This window comes from Glossina fuscipes, unplaced genomic scaffold (genome assembly GCF_014805625.2).
Source record: "Glossina fuscipes isolate IAEA_lab_2018 unplaced genomic scaffold, Yale_Gfus_2 61594, whole genome shotgun sequence".
In the NCBI taxonomy this organism is placed as follows: domain Eukaryota; kingdom Metazoa; phylum Arthropoda; class Insecta; order Diptera; family Glossinidae; genus Glossina; species Glossina fuscipes.
Genome location: NW_024003803.1, coordinates 1,342,316 through 1,364,461, shown reverse-complemented (window position 1 = coordinate 1,364,461; position 22,146 = coordinate 1,342,316). Strand labels below are relative to the sequence as shown.

The following is a 22,146-nucleotide window of genomic DNA, read 5'->3' as shown; positions in this document are numbered from 1 at the left end:
TTTACTTTGCAAATTTTATCGGAGGCAAAATTCAATTCAACTTTCAGAAAACTCATCGATAGAGTCATAAGAGTGCGGAAGGCAAAATAAATTTTTGGCAGAGTTCGAAAAATCGCTGACGTTAATGAAAACACTCATAACGATATTATTTGAAGCAAACGACATAAAAACTGGATAGGTGTTGCGCCAGCGAAAAAGTTAGCTGAAAGAAAACGAATTATAATGGCTGAACAAAATTCCAAATCGAAATAGAGGAGCGTAAAGAAAGTTTATTTATTTGTAAATACTAATCTGTTTTTATGATTTAGATTGGCCGCATTCTAGCTGACATCTGTGCCAATATTTACGGTAGTCGATGAGGTACACTTGTTTACCCTAATCTAAAGCAGTGCCTAGTACACGTATATTAGTATAACAATACATAGTCAAAGCTCACATGGTATAGATGTGTCAAGGGATCCTTATGATACCTTATACCAACTTATGGACGTATAAATGTTAATAACATCCGCATATGCTGGTCGATTTAACATCATTTTCTAAACCGATCTAATCCTGTCAATATCTCTGCCTGTTCCTTTTTTATTTTTTTTTTAAGAAATAGTTTGATGAAATTTGGTATAACAAGATGTTTTGGTCCAAGGACGAGTCCTATCGAAAATGCATTAGTTCGGTTCATTTTTCGATTACTCTCCATACAACCTTAAAGACGTTGTATGAAAAGTTTGCACGTTTTGATTGTTCTCGGCACAAACCAAAAAGCAATATATTAACATACTGAAAGAATATGCAAAATTTGGGGGGATTTGGGCCTTGAATGGTCTTCCACGTAAAAATTACAACTAATAAATCTTTATATGGCAAAAAGCTGTAATTTCCTGTATTTCATGATTTGTATTATCTTGACTTACAAAATTATTGTATTAAGTTTAGATCACATTGTTCAATTTTTCGAACGACTTTACACATAAGGGTTATAAGAATGATCTTATATAAGATATAATTTAGGACCTTGTAGGACTAAGGTAATGAAAAGTTCTATTAGCTGAAGCCTTATAGAGCATTTAGTAGTCGTGACCTTGCCCGACTACACTATTTTAACATGATTTTCAATAAAAAAACTTTAACATATAGAACTTAAAGATATAGACCTGTCTATAGGACCTTACTTTAAATAAAAGTATTTGGTTCTGTGATTGTGTTTTCCATAGAAAACCGATCGAAGCATAGATTTCAAGTCATCATTTATGAAACAAATGGAAGAAACTTTAGAAAAAATCACGCATATATTAAAAACTTAGATTTCAGATTCAGTGTTTTCCAACAAATAAAAGTCGAATCATTTAAAAAAAAGCCAACCAAAAAGAACGCAATGCAAATCGTTAGTGTGTGCAAACAAGGGGTTCACAATCAGAAGAGTTACGAAAATTACGACTGATATATTATTGAACAACAATCAAACCGAAAAGACCTACGGCGGAAAGTAATAGTTATTGCTCAGTCTGTATAGGGCACTGTGTACATCTAAAAAAAAGCCGAAGTCTCTGTTTTGTTTTTGCGAAGCAATACTTAATTTTACCTATAAATATAAACATATTTTCCAACTTACCGAATTTTGATCTAGAAAATGAGTGTTCTCGCCATAAAACATTCAATTTTGAGGCACTTGTTGATAGATTTATGTTACTAAACGGCAAGGCGCGCTGCACACGTGTATGCATCTGGTAATTACTGCATATTTGCTGGATATTCTTACTGCCAGTATTGTAAACGTTAGCTGTTCTGGTAAGAGTTGTGATGTTAACATTATGAACGCTATTTAACATGTTGCTAGCTTTATAATCGAACTCAACATCCGGTTTAGTAGTAACGGTAGCTTTCGGATTGTTGTTATTAGTGTTGGTGGGCGGAGGGGATTGGTACTGGTAATTAATTATGACATTGCAATTCGTTAGCTTAGGGCCTTCAAACCACACAAGGCTAATAAGCAGCCACGTCAGATTGTACTTCGAACCACAAAGGCGGCGCAATGTACGTATTGGTGATGTGGCACAAGGATAAATGGTACGCAGAGAATTCGATGTTGGTAGTGAGGCTAACAATCCAATTCTGTTAACAGATGTCACAAATTTAGATGGTGAAGCACTTCTGTTAGTTGATAGATTCTTGTAATTACAGAAAGGCGATTGTGATAAACGATTTAGCGTTGATCGGTAGCAAGATTTGCGATGTCGACGCTTCTTGTGGTTAGACCGAGCTAATCGTTTGCAATTAGTAAACATAAATATACGTAAGGGATTTGAATTGTATATTTTACCATGTTCATTAGTTGACATCAATATTTTCGTTGCCACGACAACAGGAACTATGCCACAGAGTGTTTGATGAAATTTTATACTGCGCTCGCACGAGTGCAATTTTAGTATGTGCGGTAACATTTGACACAGCGCCTGCATTACAGCTTGACAATAATTATAGTGGTAAACTAATAGAAATACCCCTCCCCTGTAACTTTTGTTGCTAGATAACGATACATAGGTGCGTAACCCGTTAGCAGTTTGAAGCATTTCGTAACACCCGATTGTTCTGAGCGGTAAGGTCCATGCATAAGGCGAATATCCACCACGAAATGCACAATATGCTAAGAAATTACCTCTATTGAATAAACCAGTTTTAGAGAATTTCACACAAACGATTTCTACTGGGGCGGTGGCACGGGTGCTTAAATGGCCGTTTTGATAGCAAGTATTGCAATATTTGCAGCTTTTGTGGTTCATATTGCAATAGTAAATAAAACAGCAGGCTTTAAAATGCTGATACGTTGGACAGAACACCCCGCATATACTACAACATATACAGCTGTAGGAGGTACAGCACGTCGCAGTATAGGAGCACAATGAGCAAGCAAAACAGCAATAACATGGGCAGCAATAACAATTACAGCATTGCAACCAGAAATTACTGCCACTACAACAGAAGCACGAACAAAGTTTACTATTTCGAGAAATACATTGAACAACAGCAGAAGGTCTTGTTCCTATACTAATGTCATCGGTCGCACTTACAGTCGTTGGTATTGCTACCGGCGCAGTACAAACATGATATGTAGGCATCCACAACTTTTGATGCATATTACCACAATGTTGGGGACAGCTTTTCTGATCACCTAGATATGAAAATGCTTTATTCGTTGATCTGTGCTCTTGTTGGTAATAGCGTGACTGATGACGCTGCGGTGTTGCTGATTGAGATTGTTCAAATTGCTGCTGTTGCTGTTGTTTTTGGTAATACACGTGTATAAACAACATAAGCAATAAAAAGTCACCCATGGCACTAACTTGAGTATAACTAACTGCAAATGATGTACTGTTTTCGTTATTAAAATACGGTTGAAACATGCAACTAACGGAACTACAACTTCGTGATGGACTAACATGGCAGCCAAGTACAGCAAATACGTACGATAGAGGTCCCTTCCTTTTAAGCAGAGGTTTCAGTGAGACTGTTGTTTCTATTGTTCTTGGCGAGGTCTTTACTATCGTAGATGCTGCTGTAATCATCCTTATTTCTGATTTTAATCTTCTTTTTGCGCCTTTTTTAAAATTGATAGTAATATTACTGTTATGATGCAATTCTGACATAGCCCTTGAGTCTGTAGCCTTGCACCCAAAGTGAAGTAATGCATTGCTTGTATAATGCTTGCAGCTAAGATGACTAAAAAAAATACTTTGCATCCACATGTTCAACGATGTCCAACAGCGGCTTATTGTTAGATTAATGTTGTGTAAGTTTCTGGCCAATAGCAACAAAATCTCAAAACTGCTCGCTACGAACATATAAATTAACAATTTGTACAACCAAATGTAATAATAAAAGTCGTCTTCGTAAACATCCTGAATCGAGTTGCACGCGACGGTTTGTTTTGTTTCATTGTAACTTTTTACCCAAAATGAAACAACTACATTACGGCTAAAATCAGTTAGCCAAATTGCAGGCGTTGATTCAACAGAATAAAAGTTAATAATAGTCAAATTATTGCACAGTTTTCTTTTAAGCCAATCTGTTACAAATACTGCTCCTTTTTCTTCCGGTTGGCTAAGAAAATCATTTTGCTGTTGCAGGAGTTGTTGTTGCTCGCTTTGTCGCTGATGCAGCAAACAGTTACCAACATTTATTGTCCATATTAAAATTAAAAGTATTTTAGCTAAAGGATTCAAGAACGTAATGAAACCTATAAGTTCAAATAAAGTATATTGATGGTGTCTTCGCTGATATTCTTGGTGGGTTTGCTGTTGCTTTTGTTCTCCCCTTTCTATACTTGCAATATCCTTAGCCATTTAGTCGCGCACATACATTGTCAAATAGGGCTGAGAGAGAAAAGCACATTACACAGGACTCCAAATCAAAACTGCGTATCCAGAGACTGTAAAAAATTTGAATATTGATTTGCGTTTTAGTAAATGGTAACTCTTTTTTATGCCCATCGCCGGAAGTGAATCGTTTACTAATTGTCATCATTCTAGTTGTAACACATTTAGCATTGAAGATCCAATTATTTACTTATTTTCCTTGTCATGAAAACATAGGCATAACTTTAATAATTCTAAAAGAAGTTTGCAATTTTAATGGCAAGGTATATGCATACTGCACGTTAAAGCCTCCACTGAACGTCTCTTTCAAATTTCGCGTAAATACTCAGCTAACCAATAAAGATATCCTAAGCAAGATTAATTTTAATCCATTAACGTCTAGACATGCCCAGAATTAAAAGTGTTGTTGTACCTTGGAATGATATATGGTATCGGACAGATTTTAAGAATATAGAGAATTTCAATAGATTCTCAAATATGTCATTCAACAACTTCGGACTCGTGCTAAAATACAATATATAACTGAGTTTTTCTAGAGTTCTATATTATATATATTTATTCTGAACTCTGCGTTGATTCATAATTACATATAAATCAAAAGCAGGAGTAGAATTCTGAATTTGTCGAAACAAGGTTAGTGCGTATAATAGGGTTGTTATTGCAATAGAACTGCCCAGCTTCATGCTAAGTGAACGTTTATTAAAAAAACGGTATCTTCGTCGAAAAGGGTATCAACATGCTTCTAATAAAAATATATGCTAAATTTTAAATTCTATTGCCGACGAATGCCGAGTTTGGTACAGCCATTCCAGCATCATTGAAGAGGATACGAATGCCATTTCTAGTGTTACAAACAGAATGACGAAACGAGCATATACTATCCGGTGATAAGTACAAGAGCAGAAGAGATAAATCATTTTTGGTTTACTCCGAATTGTTGATACCATCAACCTATTGTCGATGCTTACATAAAATGTAAATGAAACTATTTCATCTTTGTACATTTGATGTAAGATTTAATAAAAAAATGGTTTTGTTTTCCAGCGAAAACTTCGGATCCAGACAACCTATTCATGTTTATTACTTTACTATAAGTGTAATAAGATTCTTAAGAGCTAAAGGGCAAAATGAGCTTCCTTCTTTGACGTTCTATAGATGATTAATTATATATGCGACTGTTTTTTTCTTCTTGTTTTTAAATGGTTTTAACTTATTTTGAAAAAAACCTGTAGATATTTCAAAATTTGAACTTACTTCTTTTTCGCTACTTTCCACATGTTTGCCTGTATTCCCTGCTAATCTTCTCCTTGATTCTTCCCTTCTTTAACACATCACTCACACATCACTGCGTTGAAAGGGGCATCACCCTTAAGAATACGGTGACTTTTTCTGTGCGCAGCAATCCTTATTTTGTACAATAATATTGTTGGTACTTCACTTTTCTTAGCACAACAATCATTTCTTTTAAAAACCTGGTGTGAATTTCTTCAAATGATTTTCTTTTCGATCAATTCATGATTAGCTATTTTTTTTTTACTCACGTCGACAGGAAACCAAATGACCTAATTACTGTTAAACAAACAAACCGAATTACTTTTAAAGAATCGATGATCCTATTAAAGGCATCATACAGAAATATTACTCTAAAAGAAAGAAATCATTAATTCCTGCTCGCCTTTTTGTCTGTTAGTCTTTGCTATCTTTGATCTATTGTTGCTGCACAAATATAGTCCAGAAATGCACAACTGTTATAATTATTCAACATCTCCTAGTTCATAGCTAGCTAGTTCAGTTTTGTGCAGGATGGCAAATGATCATGGTGCCTCGGCTGGGAACGTACCGAATTATTTATTTGCGATTATCTTTTCTTTCTGGTATTAAATGGTTTTAATTTTTTTTTGATCAATTATATTTATGAAAATTTTGTGAACAATCTTCTTCTTGCGCGAGTCAGCAAATCAACAAATTAAGTAAAAATAGTTCAATGTAAACACGAAGTTCTCTAGTTGAATCTTAACAAAGTTGGCGGTTAGCTTCATGAAACCAGTATGTCAAAAACGCTGCGATTATGAAGACCACATATACACAGTTTGCGATGCGTAGAATGGCAAATAGTAGTGACAGATAAATAGAAGATGGTTGCAAAACCCTAAACGTGCATGTGGAGTTGCTCACTATGTTAATTTAGTACAGATGATCATTTCGTCTCGTGTGGTTAAACATCAGCCTGTTAATAAGGCAAACGCGTCTGAGGCTGCAATAGGTAAAGCAAAGTGCTATATTTACTTTCGGAGATAAAGAGTGTATGTGACAACTATGAATTAAATTACTCCAGCGCTGTTGCTAACAAAAGACAGAGTGGTTCTTGTCAATTGCCTTCATGCCAGCAGTAATCAGAACGCAATCATTGTCTGAAAAAGACGATATTATCTGCAGTGGTATTTCCTTGAATATGACTAGGTACCCAGATAAAAATGAATTGATTATATAGCAAAGATCTAATCTAAGCGCTTCCTGATGGAAGCGATTGCAAAGGAAATAGAATCGATTTACCCTCTGATGTGATAAGGAATCTCCTCTGTGATTGAATACTCAAAATCGCAAGATATTCATCCGAAAATGCAAAGCTGCATGGGTGATTTCAGAAATAAGCTCCGATGTTAACATTGGGGAGCCAGAGACCTCTTCTACAGCGTCGAACTTAGATCTCTCAATAACGATGGAAATTGTTTGCATTTGATATTAACCAAATTCAAGCAACGGCATTTCGCTTCTGTGGACTTTCGCAAAAGCAAGACCTTGATCACTGGCTGGAAATTATGTGAACCGAAAGGAATTATAAATAAGTTATGTATATCAGAAAGTCGTAAATAAAAGGTAAAGCCGGATGACTCTCATTAATGCAAATTTTATTAAAGGTGACATTGGCGAGAAAACGAAATCTTTCGAGTCGAGGCATAAAGTTTGACATCTATTCTTAGCTCAATGTGTGAGTAGAGTTCATGGCAGCAAGAGCTAGGCGAAGGCTTTTCTATTGAGTTCTATATAATTTAAAAAAATCCTCAATTGAAATATCCGATAAAAGTGAGAAAGTGTATTCCAGTTTTAGCCTTACTAGCCCGAGATATAGTTTGATTGTACCAGAGAGGTCGAAACCCCACAAATGGATTTCAGGACGTTAATTAGTTGACAGCACTGTTTTATAATTTTGCTAATGTGAGCAGCTGGAAAAATTTTAAATGTAAGACAGAACCTAAAGAATAAGAAGTTTTGTCAACGGGTATATTGAAGCCATCTATTAGAGTTGGAGTAACAATAGGGTCTCTTCTATTCTGGTAAAAATTAGGTTAGGAGGCCTTATTAATAGGAAACGTGAGCTGGAGACACTCAAAGCGAGAGAAAATAATATCAAGGGCTGATTGTATTTTTTTCACGCACAACTATTCATCAGAGTGAGAGCTGACAAGTAAGAAAATTACATTTGGCTGTGACCAAATCTTTTATACCCGTCAATGCTATCCTAAAAAAAGGCTAAAATACTAATTTTCACACTTTACAATATTGATTTTTTTTTCTTTTCGGCCTGAGTGGCCGACTCGGTTAGAGTCTCCACTAGCAACTCAATGATCATGAGTTCAAATCTCAAGTGCGGTAGAGTTTCTAATACAGCCGAAAGACTTAGATGCTAATGCTTTAAGACTTCAGTCTTAGAATTTATTCTCTGGCTAAATTTATAATAATAATAATAATATATATATATATATGTATGGTGTACGAACGGAAGAATGTTTCCCACAGACACTACGCAGTTGGGCAGACTTACAGACGGACAGGCGAATAGAGAGATATTCTTAGGTGCATTTCGAATTTTAACTAGACAAGCACTTACATACTTTATGTGGTTTTCAAAGCTTGTTTCTTTGCGTTGAAAAAAAAATGAAATTGTTAAAATGACAGACTATAAGATCAAGCTGGCATAGCCGACTTTTTCTATTGTGGTGCAGGTACTTCATCATCGTCTTTAGAAAATACCTGCATATATTTGCAGATTTATCTTCTATATTTGGTGAGTAAAAAGCAAAAAATTAATTTCTTATTCATTTTGAAAAACCGAGGTATTCTCAGTTTACGTAGTACTATAGGAATGTCTTTCGACTGATTTGACCCATTTTCAATACCAATCTGCTTGCAAGAACTTTTAATGCTTCTGCGAAATTGAAAATCGATAGCTTCATCTTTGCGGCCAGGAGAATGCTTACAACGTACTAATGTGCATATTGTATAATTACAATCGATTCAGAACTTAGTGCTGCTCGAGAATATATTTACTTTGTGAGGTCTCTGAAGCTTTCTTCTAGGCGTTGTAAATGTGAAAATCGTTCAAAACTGATATATTTTCGAAAAGAAAAATGAAAATTTTTTTAATATATAAATTAAACACAAAAGTCTTAGCACAAGGCGCTGGAGAACACCTGTGAAAGATTTCCTATGCACGATGGCTTCATTATTGTTAATTAAAATATTCTTGTAAGGAAAGAGGTCGTATATTAAATTACAGAGTCTGTCAGGGAAATTTAAACAGAGTGAGACAGATTTTAATGTGTTAATGTTAACAAAATCGAAAACAGGTGTTGTATACAGAAAGCAGTCGATGTGAATGTCATCCTTAGCAAGGACTAAGTTGATTGCAGACCATACCCTAAGTATACTGGTTTGGGCAGATCTAGATCCGCGGAAAACCGAATTGAAAATGTTTGAGAATGCGTTTAGATTCAATAAATTACTTTAACCGCGAATATAATATTTTTTCCGGGATTTTCGTAACGATGGGAACTAAGGGAATACATATGAAGGAGTTAAATTAAATAGGCAGATTATTATTTTCCCTCAAGGTGATCACTGGAAGTCATTTCAAGAAGATGGCATGTAATTGGTGTTTAGAATATTGTTGAATTAGAGTGATACTAATTGCTTCACTGAGTTCAGAGAAATATATATCGTTTAAAAACAAATGATTACGTTGTTCATCGTGCGGCACAGAGAGCATTACAGGGCAGACCGTCATAGAATTCGTTGAGGAATTGCACAGATATAGAAAAGTCGGACGGAGTAATTCCTTTAAAAATTCTGAAACTGACATTTCACTACTGCCATTTTCATAACATTTTTTTCAACTTTTGCGTTTTTCCAGCTTGATAATATATATGTATTTCTTTCTATCGTCAGTGAAAATTTTAAAATTTATTCTAAAAGACGATCTTTTACATTTTTTTGCTACAAGTCTGAGTTTGGCTGCGACCCAATTGCGTGCGGTAATCCATCAGGGATTTTGAAGACGCGAATTTTTTTAAAGGGATTTGGCAGAGGGGTATGGGTGAGAGGCGTAGAGAAATGGTCAAAGAAACCCTAAAACAAGGAAGTTTTTACATACTTTGGAACTCGATGGCATGACAAGATACGGACGAAAGTGTGCAAATGCAGACTCATTTCATTTAGAAAAAGGGAGTTACTTAGAATATCGTTAGGAGTTTTTCAGCTACTACTAGTAGTGAACTAAGATGAGGTGTACAGATTGAAAGATCTAAAACAAGACGCGAAAAAATAAAATAGCTGGGGCCGCCACTATTGTATAGAAAAAATTTTTTGATTTCAAGATCTTGAATTTGTCTGCCTTTCGAATTGGAAAATCGGTTGTCTCATCAAACGTTGTGAACATTAAAATCCCCACATATTAACGCGGACGCGTCGGAGCTGAACGAAAATACATTAGTGAAGGCGGTGTTTGAAACATTGCAATCAGATGGAATTTAAAAACTTATGATCAAAACATCATCAAAGAATATGTCAATAGTGCTACAAGCTTCAATGGGTGCACTGTTTGCAAGTGGAAAATCACAAGAGATGTAACATAATTATTTGCGATCGTAGGTTTTGCCGTCTGTTGTGTAATAAAAACGATATATGTTAAAAAGGTCAAAAGGGTAGGAGGCTATAAACGGATTATAACATTTGATTTTTGTTTCGTAACATTTGTTAAAAATGAAATCCCGTAGTTTGGTTCCACAACTTTGAATGTCAGTCTAAGAGAAAGATTGGATACCTGAACAATTGGTAAACCTGCGATAGAAAAGAAGTAAGGGAGAGAAAATTCACTACGGAGGAGATGTAGTGTGGATTTTGACGTGAATGGAATGTCAATAAATTAATCGGGCTATTTTTTGTACATTCAAATTAACTTACATCGAAGGAAAAGAAAAAAAGTAGTGACTAGCAAACGCACTGTGTAATTTTAAGACACACCCCGCTTTATCTTCCAATCTTTACATAATGTTTTTTTTTAATCTAAATTTTACAAAATTTTACTAATTCTACTACGACTTTTTTATCGTTTCCGAACGCAACTAGAATCTTTGATAGTTTATTTGTTTATCCGTGACAATTTTCATTGTAAGCGTTCTATCTGAGTAAAGTTTTCCTTCGGCGGGTGTGTTGAATTAGAATTATTTGTATAAAAAGTAATAAAAACATATAAGGCAAGTTGTTTTCAGATAGAAACAAGGTAAGACTAAAGAATAATATGTATATTTTTGTATATACTTATAGATCTATACAAGAAAAACGCAGTTCTTTTGTTATGTAGAAATACATCAGGAGGCAAAATTAGTCCTTTTGCTCATTAATCGTTTAAGTTGTGGTACTTTACAACCTTTTAATATGGGTGTCAGCTCAGACGCGCCAAGGTCCACGTTATGAGAAAATTTGTTGCGCAGAGTATCGCCTATTTACTGCTGCCCGCTTTCCCGATTAAAACTCTTGCTTGTTTACCTTTCACACAATTTTTATTAACGTAAAATTGTAAATATTATAAACGATTAACTTGCTCTCCAAATGTCTCTCCTAGTCTCTTTCTCCTAAACTCTGAGTGCAGCAGAAGATTCAAAGCGGCCATCGCCGTCGGAGCAGAAATGTAAACTAACGCTTTTTCGGCACTGCAAAACTGCAGTCGACGGTGAGTGCAGGTGAAGACTCCAAGCGGTAATCATATGTGCCAGCCAGGGTTGCGATTTAGTAATAACACAGGGACATTTTAGCGGGTACTATTTTACCCAGATTAGTTAAAAAACTTAAATGTCTAACAATGTTTGCATATTCTTATTAGATAGGGGTGACCATGATCTTGAATATTAATGATAAGATTTTATATAAATCAATTCACTTTAAGACCATCCATCTACCATTTCTATAAAAATGATTGGTTTCTAATTGATTTGACAACCATCTCTACAAAAACAAACCCTTTTGTCCCTTGGCATAAATTAAGCGGCTATCTGTGCATTGGAAAGAAGTCTAATTTGCTTGTGAAACGGTATAAAAGCAGAATGACGAGGCTGAACTTTACACTAGCCTTAGAGAAATCATGCGAGATTTGACGAAAAAGAGCACATGGTAGGCGAACAAGAAAGCAATGTTCCAAATGAAGGTTAAAATAACTAAAATTCTATTTAATAAGTGGTGCCTTATCTGGAAAAATGACCACTTGTCCTATGATACCTTTAAAAAAACCCACGAGCCCAGCACGTTGGATCCAAATATTGCCAATCTAGATATGCCATACAGATGTTTCCTCCATTATTTTACTCCCAATTTTCTTCAAAAATTTGTAGATGATGGTGATGTGTTATTATCTATTATTAGTCGGGAATAACGACATAACGAACACTCACTATATAAAATATCCCGTAACTGATCGCAATTTATTTATTTGTTATCGTCATGTTACCGCTTGGCGTTTGGGTTTTTTTGCCAATCTTCAATTTGCAGCAGGGTACCCAAAGTTTAGTCCACTTTTATTGATAACCATACGCATCGTTCAGTGATCATTTTATTTGAAAATTTTGAACTTGGATGTGACAAGTTATGCATAATATCAAATATTTCACCGCGAAAGTTTGGCATAACGAATGAACGTATGAAAGAGAAATCACGAAGAACCTCTAAATTTAAATTTGGTAATTTTATTTTCTCCAAAAGAAGATTATGTAATGAAATTGAAAGTAAGTTTGATAATTCTCCATCAAATTCTTGATCTCTTTCCAAGAACTCGTAATCGATACTACTTGGCATAGAAATAGTTTCAATTCGTGAGAAAAAAATCAGCTTTTACATTATTTTCTTCTTTGACGTATCTGATATCAGCACTGTATTGTCCAATGTAGTCCAATTAACATACTTACCTTGGTCCAAATTTGTTCAGTTTTCAGCAGAAAGCGAACGTAAGCGGTATGTGACCTCTACGGATGGTAAATGTGCGGCCTTTTAAAAAGTACTGGAAATGTGCTTAAAAGCAGAATGTATTGCTTGCAGTTCAAGTTTGCAAGTGCTATGGCGTTGGAAATTTGTTCCCATGCCAAAATCTGAAACGTCAATCCTAAGTAATAAAGGATGCTTGGATCGGGTAGGCTACAGGTGTAGCGTTGGTAAGTTATTTTTTGCAAAACGAACGTGTTTTTTGTTTAAGTTTATCTGCCCAATTGCTTTTTCGCTTACCGTTTTTCTTTTAACGTGTTTTTATATCATGAAGCATGGCTTATACCTCGGCTGCTTTGAGGATGAACTTTGGATAAAAATTACTAAGACCAACAATTTGGCTTCGACCGTGTTCGTTTCCTTGTAGTTCTTGTTTCACTACTGCTCTTCTACGTTCTGGATTTAGTTATAATCTTTTTGATATTATTACATATCTTAGGAAAAATAGTTCACTTATCTTAATCGACTAAAAAGTATTTTAAAATGTTGTAAGAATATCGTCAATGTAGATAGCACAAAATTCGCGGCTTTTTAGAATTTCGTGCATAAGCCGTTGAACAGTTTGGGCGGCAATACACTAACCAAAAGCCATTCTTTTAAGTTCTAAAAGCCCTATTTGCGAGATAATGGCTGTGTTTGGTTTGTTTGCTATTTGGGAGTAAGTTTTCACCAAATGTATTTTAAAAAAGATTTTCTTGCCGTGTAAATTAATTAAAAAATTATTCAAAGGGTAACTATCCGGAATTGTCATTTGGTTGAGAGCTCTATAGTCACCGCACGGACGCCAGTTGGTGCTAGATTTTAGTGCAAGGTGTAAAGGATTTGCTCAACTATTCTTCGACGGACGACATATACCTAATTGCATTATATAGTTAAATTATTTTTGCACAATTTTGGTTTCAATGTGATGAACAACCGAATGTTTAGCCTCGGGCAAAATACGTGATGGTTGCTGAATGTTTAAATTCCGATAATAGAACATGAAAAAGAATTGAGCAACTATTGACAGAAAAACTAACGTTCTTGATTGACATTAGACGTGGTGCGCTTAACTTTGTTGGGCTATCGATAAGGCATTTTATTTTGACGTCGTTAAGCAACCGAAAATGTTCCAGAAGGTCAAAACTGATAATTAGCTGCTCACAATAAAAAACTCCCTTATAAACTGTTTAAATACAAAGCTTTTTTTTCACAAGTGTTGATGATTGACTTATTTACTTGAAGTTGGAGTTTGCTTAATTTAAAACGGTTAATAGGGATAGATGATGGAATTACTGATACACCGGTTCCTGTATCTATGAAGAATTTCCAGACATATTTTAAATTTTCCTTGGTCAGTCATTTGGAATGACACTAACACAATCGTTCAGCTGAATATGCATTTTTATTGCGGCTGCTGATTCTATTTTAATTTCACATCCGGCTTTGCAATTTAATTCCATCATTATTGTTGGATAATTCAGTGATTTGTGTCTAGATATTGCAAAACATTTCATTGTAATTTTTTGAAATCATTGTGCTTATTGACGGACATTCTAGACGCTCATTGATCTTCTCTGCCATAAACGGTGTCTGTCTAAGTTGCCTGAGCTGACTAACAAAAAATTTCATCAGACAATTTTCTGGCAGATAGTTAATACATTTCACTTAAAAATATTAAAGGGTTTTTATCACCAAGATGAAAGTTTTCTAACAATTGTTGCAGACGTCTTTCTTCGGAATTCCGAAATTCATTTGATAAGGCTATTTTAGAGCTTGGTACAAATTGTGATCCGGTGGTGTAATATTTGGTAGTATGGAAAGTAAAAAATTGACTCTCCAATTGATCCAAAGACGAAGGTTAGTCTTCTAGAAAGGTGGTACCATCACAGCGACACGTGAAATGCTGGCTTTATTTATTTCAAGAGAACTCTAATTTTAACTTCACAAAATTTATCAATTGCTTTCTACTTCATTTCTATCAACCAACCCTACCTCACCAATCTTTTACATCTTCTCAATTTTTTTTATCCCTACAAAACTAATCTCTATGCCATTCAAGCAAACTTATCGAGCTGTTGCGTGGTAATTGTCTACGAATCAGAAAAATTCACTAGTATTTTGTTATTTATGTCTGGTCAACATTTTCCCCGTGTGCCTCGGAAGTTTGGTTATGAACTAATAAAGAACGCTGTGCCCGTGAATCGTTTTGAGGCCATAAGAAGTATGTTTCACCCCAATATATGTTCAGGAAAATTATTCAGACTATGAAGATTAAACAACTTAAATGCAAAATTTTCCTCTATTCTCATAAACCATCGCCTCCCAGTAGACGAATAAATATGTTAACAAAGAGTAATTCATTTCCTGAAATAGTCTTTGCCAAATAAGCCACATAAGTGGAGTTACAAGAACATTTATTTTATGTAATCTCATGGGATACGCGTACTGTTTCGAAGTCTATTCCGGATAGGAAGACAAAATAAATAGACTAACAGATGAGCCCTATTTAGGAATCACCAATAATATCGTCTTGCGATCAACTAAAGTAATACCAAGAATAAGTGTGATAAATGTATCACATAACATTTTTCTATCATTTTTATACATCATCGCCCCTGGCATACTGTTTATCGAAGCAAGGGACCCGTTGTGTCGGAACGTTACAATCGAACAGGTTGCCTAATTATAGACTCGCGAATAAGAGGGATACAATGAAGACAACGATTCCTGAGGAGAAAATTTCTCCATTGTTCCTTGCCGTAACAATTCGAGTATAGTTGTGGAATCAAAACTTTTTTGCAAACGGCACCCTAAACAAACAGCTACCAAATATTGGTCAGTTCCACAATGATTTGGCTGATGCTTTTACAATGTAAGATCTCATATAAAAATAAAAATATAATATAGGGCCTCATTAGGCGAAAAGCTAGAGGGTCATGTCATCCTTTACCGTTTATGGATGTACTATATAACGGCGTTGGTCGCTGCCCTATATTTTCAGTATACATAAAATACAGGCGTAAAATTCCGCGTTGTAGGTGTGCCACAAGTGGTCGTGCAGTAAATGCAATGTTTTTGTATTTTTAAACGTTAAAAAGAATTATTTCTTGGATTTTCATTGTTTGCAAGTATTATTTACGTTTAAAATGTTATATTATTGTTTGTAGCAGAGTTATTGAACTAAAGGAGTGAGTGTTCATGATGATGTAACATCAGTATGTTTTCTTGAAAATTAAAAAAATAAAAGGAAAATTTTTAGGTGATTTTTTGTTTTTACTTCTTCCGTAACTCCACTCATTTTCCGCTTGATTTCAATTTTTCTTTTTTAATTCCTTTATATAAGGGTTAAATAAAATTAGAAATTAAAAGGAAGGATTTATGTGAGTGCAAGTGTTCACGAGATTCTCAAGAAAGTTTTCCTTTATTCACATATTTTTTTTATTTACTCATTTTCTTTACGCTTTGTGCATTATTTTGTTGCATTACAAAACTCCAACCAAATGCAAGCGCTCTTTGCACTACTCGTCATTGATCTCTTTTACGTTTTTGGGTTTGGATTGAAGACATTAATTTTCTTATTCTCTTTTTCTTCTAGTGTACACATCAATGAACACACTCCAGACAAATATATAACATTGTTCTATTAAAAAGATATATGAACTATTTATGGTTTGGTGGTTGCATAAATTTCAGGCCCAAATTTTCCTTGTAATCGCAATCGGTCTTGTTTCGGTGTCATTATTTTAGTTAAGAAAAATTATATATTTAGTTTAAATTTTATTTTGTTTCCTAAACGAAGCAACACACAACACAACATAATTATGATATTAACATGCGTTTTCATATCTTTGTTTTTGTACATTATCCATATAAAATTCAATTTGCGAAGATTTTTGTTTTTCTCTTATGTTAACGATACATTAGCGATTCAGTCTTTTTGGTGTTACTCTTCAATAAAGACACTGTGCGAACTTTTTGAATTGGTTACAGATACTATTGCAGCTGGATTGTGCTATTTTCATTAACGACGAGCCGTAAGCAGCCCAGAAGAGGATCGCAGTTTAAGACTGTTTTGGTTTGAGAGGATATTTGTCACTCTGTAGTTTACCTATAAGCTCAAAAACCTGAGTTAGCGAATTAGAAGTATTGGTAGGATCGGTAATTATTACAGCATTTAACGACTTTTTACTTTGAAGCAGTCTCGTTTGACTGTCGTGGATTTGTTTGGGGGAGACAAGTTAAAGAAATTTTCGAGAGAAAGGGAGAAAACAAAATTGGGATGAGGTAAAAAGCTCTGAAATAAGGAGTAGACATAAAGTTTAAAGCGATCTGCAGCGCCTTTCTTGATATTTACAATTGTTTTCTAAGAAGGATATCTCTTTAAATCAGATGTGTTGTTTTGCAGTTAATACATCTTCTAATTTATCGACAGGATGATGATCGCAAGAAGGGCAATGGGACTTTCGGCAAGTGCAAGCTTTGTCAGCGTCACCAAAGAACCAACATTAACGGCACTGTATTACCGGCTCGATACTTAAGTCAACTTTGCTGAATCACATGCCTTGTGTGACTTTACAGAAGTTTGGCAATGGTCCAAATTTAAGCAAATTGTTGGGAATGGTTACATTAACATTTTCCGTCTCGCTAGAATCTACGAGAGAGAGGCCGACTCTTCGGATTTTGCAAAATGCCGAAAGCAATGTTAGCAATGTAGCATTTATTAAGAGAAAAGTTAGCGGCAATTAGGTTTCCCATAGATGCATCGGAGGTAATTATCTTAATTTTTTTGTTAAAAAAATATTTTTATGTTAGACGACTGCTTATATAAATTATTACCAAATTCTATTATAGACAAAGAGACGTTTTTTCTAAATTGAATGAATGCAGAATACTCACTTCTATTATACACGTGGACTCTGATTCTAAGAACTTAAATATCCCCGTCCTCGAGCGAGATGTTGCAGTCTTCTGGCCATACCATGATTCCCAGATTGTATAAATATTAGATAATCTAAAAAATTGGAGAAGTGGACAGCCATATAATGAGTCTTGAAATCAGTGATGTAGATGTTGACATTGAATGAATTGGATTTTTCGCTAGACGTTCGCTACCACTGATTCTTCTTTTTAACCCTTCTTCAATTTTTCACAACAACAATTGTTTCCGTCACAATACCAAAAATTCTCGAATAATACGGTTTTTTTTTTAAATTTTATAATGCCTTATATACGCTTTCTTTTTAATTTGTTTAAGTAAATAGTGGTGATTTTTGTAGCGTGTTTTGATAACAAAATAGAGAGAAGCAAGCCATGTGGTTTACAAGAATTTTAATTAATACAAAGGCGGTTCTATAGAATACACCTACTGAGTCCATGGTGTTCACTTTTATAGGACGTGGGTTGGCGTAGTAATATTATGGGTTCTATACAATATACAATTATATACAAATTTTTGCAACTAATGTTCTTCTCCGTTTCTAAGGAGAGATAGCATATTATTTGTTTTTTTAATGTAGAACGAAATATTGCTGTCTTATGCTCTATCACACTCAAAAGATATACACAAAATTATTTTTCGTTTTGCGTTAATACTTGATTCACGGACATTTTTCACATTCAAATTTTTACAAAAATCCTTCGGTTTGTTAAGTTTTTTCAAATCTTAAAATTACAAAAAGGAAGATAAAAAGCTGAAATTCTACGGAACTAATCCTTAATTGATTAAGAATATAAGGTTAAGAAGTGGGATCGATCCGCAAGAATACAAGACCATTATGTCCAACAAAATAAATCAATCCGAGAAAAAAACAAAATTTTTTTTTAATTTTTTTACATTTTCATCGTTTGGCAACTGATCGCGCTGTGATCGTACGGTTTTAATTTGTGTAAACAATTATTGCACTCTTTTCTTTTGTCTTATTGCTTTAAAGCTTTTTACGCGTTTGAAGCCTAATTGTTTGTAAAAGTATAAAAGTACAAAAGGTATAAAAGTGAAAGACTTATATTATATTGAAATTTTGTTGCGATATTCAGTTTGGTTCTTGCGATCAGCCCTTGGTACGCTCGATAATAAGTTTCTTTGGTGTTTTTTTTTCTTCTGGTAATTACAGCTTTTCTCTTGGTTCGTTCTTTGTTTACCGTTCCTTCAATAGTGTGAAATTTACGTCAAACTTGAGAGAGTATTTTTGTAATTTTGTTTTCTCTCTTTTTTTGGTGTTTGCACTTTGGGTTTGCATTCGCTCTCGTGTTACAGTGTCAACGTAACGGAGAAGTTTGCTTAAATTTGTTGACAAAATTTATGTTGTGACACTTTTTGCAATTTGTTCTTTATTTTCTTCATAATGAATCATTTGGTGTTGGCTTTCTGATCGTTTTTGCCATGCAAAGTGTGCCGGTATTATCGGCCGTGCTGCTGATGCAGTTGCTGATCCCTCGAAAGGTTTACGTTGGTAATGTTCTGACTGTAGGAAGTACGACATTGATTTTTACAAACTCTTCACGGAGATGAGATAAGGTTTCTTGGAATTGAGTAAAAATCTCGGCTACTTGTGGGAGAAGCTTGAGCTTATTAAGTCTAGGTATGATGAATATCGTTTTATTGAGCACTCATCTTCTACCCAAGCCAGAAAAATAACAACTAGTACCATAGCGTGTGGGACGTCACCTCTGAGTTCCTGTAAATCTGATTCGTTGGTATAAGTTAGCGCTCCCTCAAGCTCTACAATGAACGTCAGTGTTTCCGAAATTGCTGAGTCGGTCGGTAACAAAATAGTTACAAATAAGCCGGCAAGTCCTTCTGGTTTAAGCTATGCTGAAGTGGCAAAAGTATCACCTCCCAGTGCCGTCACCAACTCTACTCAGGCGTCAACGCCTAAAAATAATAAAGATCAAAATAAATCATCTTCTCCCCCTGTGTGTTCGAGTGCAAACGCTGGTAACCAAACAGGGCATGTTGAACAAGCTATTCGTGGAAATGTGATAATCCCTTCAATATTCTCTCCATCTCATAATTGCCCAGCCGTGTACCCTACTGTTCCTAGTAGTAATGATATTTGCCCGACGGCAGTTCCTCCCAGAAAAGCAATATTTCTGTCAAGGATGGCACCTGATACCTCTGTGGATAACATTAAAATTTATCTGGCGGCGAAAGTCCAATCTGTCAATTTAAAGCGTGTTAGCATTTTCAAATTGGCTCATTCTCAATCTAAGGCAATCCATTCTTTTAAAATACTAGTTCCGACTGAAAACATTGGTATGTTGTTAAGCAAACCACTGTGGCCAGTAGGATCCTTAATTAAGGAACTTATTCTTCGTGAGCGACCACGTAATATTAAAGCAGTAGTCCTATCGTCTTCAAACAACTAAATTTTTATTCAGGCTCATTATCTCTCATTTACGAAAATGTTAGAGGCCTAACTTCAAAAATTCGTTCTACCTTCTTATATTCAGTGAGCACGGAGTTTTCCTGTTTGGCCTTCATGGAAAGTTGGTTAAAGCCTGGTCTACATCGTCTGAACTTTTCCATAATTCTTTGCAGGATTTTAGAAATGATCGATTGGATCGAATTGGTGGTGGTGTATTAATTGCCATATCTGCGTTAGTGCCGTCCAATTCAATAGAATGTCCTACTTCTCCTGACGTTGGCTTTATCGCCATTCGTGCGAAAAGGCCTCACAAACACCTATTTATGACCAGCTCCTATATTCCCCCAAATTCTGATATCTCCATTTACAAGAAACAGGCTGCCCTCATTTCTGTAGTGGCCTAGCGATCTAGACCCACCGATTTGGTCGTTGCATTGGGTGACTTCAACTTGCCTCAAGTCACTTAATGTAACAGTTATAATTCTAGATGTTTGATTCCTACTTCAACGTCTGATAGGACTGTTGTGTTCTTTAATGAATTGTTTGATCATAATTTGGTTCAATATAATCGTACCCCTAATTGTAATGGTAGACTGCTTGATCTCTGCTTTGCCAATTTTCCCAAGATTAACGTAAATCGTTGTCCACCTTTTACCTGAGCAACTTTATCATCCATTTATGTGCATTTCCTTTCATCATAAGAATGATGGTTCGTTGAACTGCCTTAATGTGGCAAATCAAACTTTTTCAAATAAATATTATGATTTTCATAAATTCAATATTGTATTGCTAAAACATCATCTCTCACATATGAGGCTTGATTTCTCAACCGGCTGTATTGAGAGCTTAGTGTCTGCGTTCTACAATACTTTAAATCTAGCTATTGTTGCATCTGCTCCGATCAAGCAGTGCCGACCTCGAAGCAGGTTTCACCCCCTGGTTTAATAAGACAATTAAATATCACAAGAATGGAAAACACACGCTATTCATAAAGTATTCGAAAAGTGGCAATGCGCTCGACTATTTCGCTTACTCGGTGGCGAGGCATAGATTTAACTCCCTCAATCACCATTATTACTGCAGATACCTTCAGTTCATTAAATCCTCTCTGTTTGCTAATCCTAAATACTTTTTTAAATTTGTTAACTCTAAAAGAAAAATTTCCACATATCCCTCTCATGTTTCTATTAATGGCTCTGATTCCTCGGATGATTTTGAAATCTCAAATCTGTTTGCTGAGTATTTCCGACGAAACTTTTCGATTGCTAATTTCGATTTATCAGCAAACTACCCATACCCTATAAATAACTCGGTTTCAAGTCCTAACTTGGTTATTTCGGAAGATGATGCTTTTAAAGGCTTGAGTTCTCTAAAATATAGTTATGCCCCTGGACCTGATGGAATTCCATCATATGTACTTAAATCTTGTGCTGTCGAGTTAGGTGGTGTGATCTCAAAAATTTTTAACCAGTCCTTGAATTTAGGTGTCTTCCCTTCGTGTTAGAAGAGTAGTTTCCTTATTCCTATCCACAAAAGTGGAAGTAGACAATTTGTTGAGTACTACAGGAGCATAGCCAAGTTGAGTGTCTTGCCTAAACTTTTCGAGCGAACTGTGACTCAACATATAGACTTTTCTATCAAATTGTATATATAGCCATTGCAACATGACTTTCGGAAAAGAATATCTATGGTATCAATCTGTTGGAGCTTGCTTGCCATGTTTTCAAGGCTTTTTCTAATGGCTCTCGCATTGATCTCATATACACTGATTTAAGCAAAGCGTTTAATATGGTTAACCACCAATTACTCATCTTTAAACTCCAACCCTCTGGCTTCCCTTTCTACCTAGTAAAATGGATAAGCTCTTATCTCCACAATAGATCCTTCAGGGTTTTGTTTAACTTGTAGTGACAACACAATGAAAGGTTCCTTTGAATAATTCTTTATTACGAATGCTTTTACTTCTAATGCATTTCTGCTCAAGACGAGTCGACTTGTGTTCAGTGTAGTGCGTGTTTTCTTTTCGTCTGCATTTTTTCAATTGTTTCGGTGTTTTTGTGTATTTAACTTCTGTCCTTTCAGTGTTATTGCTAAAACTGGTTAACGCGGATATCGCGTATGTG

General features: G+C 35.1%; 1 protein-coding gene across 5 annotated transcripts in view; it reads right to left on the bottom strand.

Moving 5' to 3' along the window:
• The window catches only part of LOC119643755, a 152,928-nt gene that overhangs the window by 78,864 nt on the left and 51,918 nt on the right, over nucleotides 1-22,146 (bottom strand). Inside the window, exons 2-4 of one of the 5 annotated variants that reach the window (XM_038043217.1) lie at nucleotides 17,556-17,670; nucleotides 2,318-4,423; nucleotides 1,610-2,257 (exon numbers count right to left, since the gene is read on the bottom strand). In XM_038043217.1, coding sequence (XP_037899145.1) covers nucleotides 1,610-2,257; nucleotides 2,318-4,337 — 2,668 coding nt within the window. In that variant the 5' untranslated portion in view covers nucleotides 4,338-4,423; nucleotides 17,556-17,670. Of the gene's footprint in view, nucleotides 1-1,609; nucleotides 4,424-5,624; nucleotides 6,045-17,555; nucleotides 17,671-22,146 lie in introns of those variants that run through there. The other 4 variants (XM_038043215.1, XM_038043213.1, XM_038043212.1 and 1 more) reach the window with 4 other exon arrangements.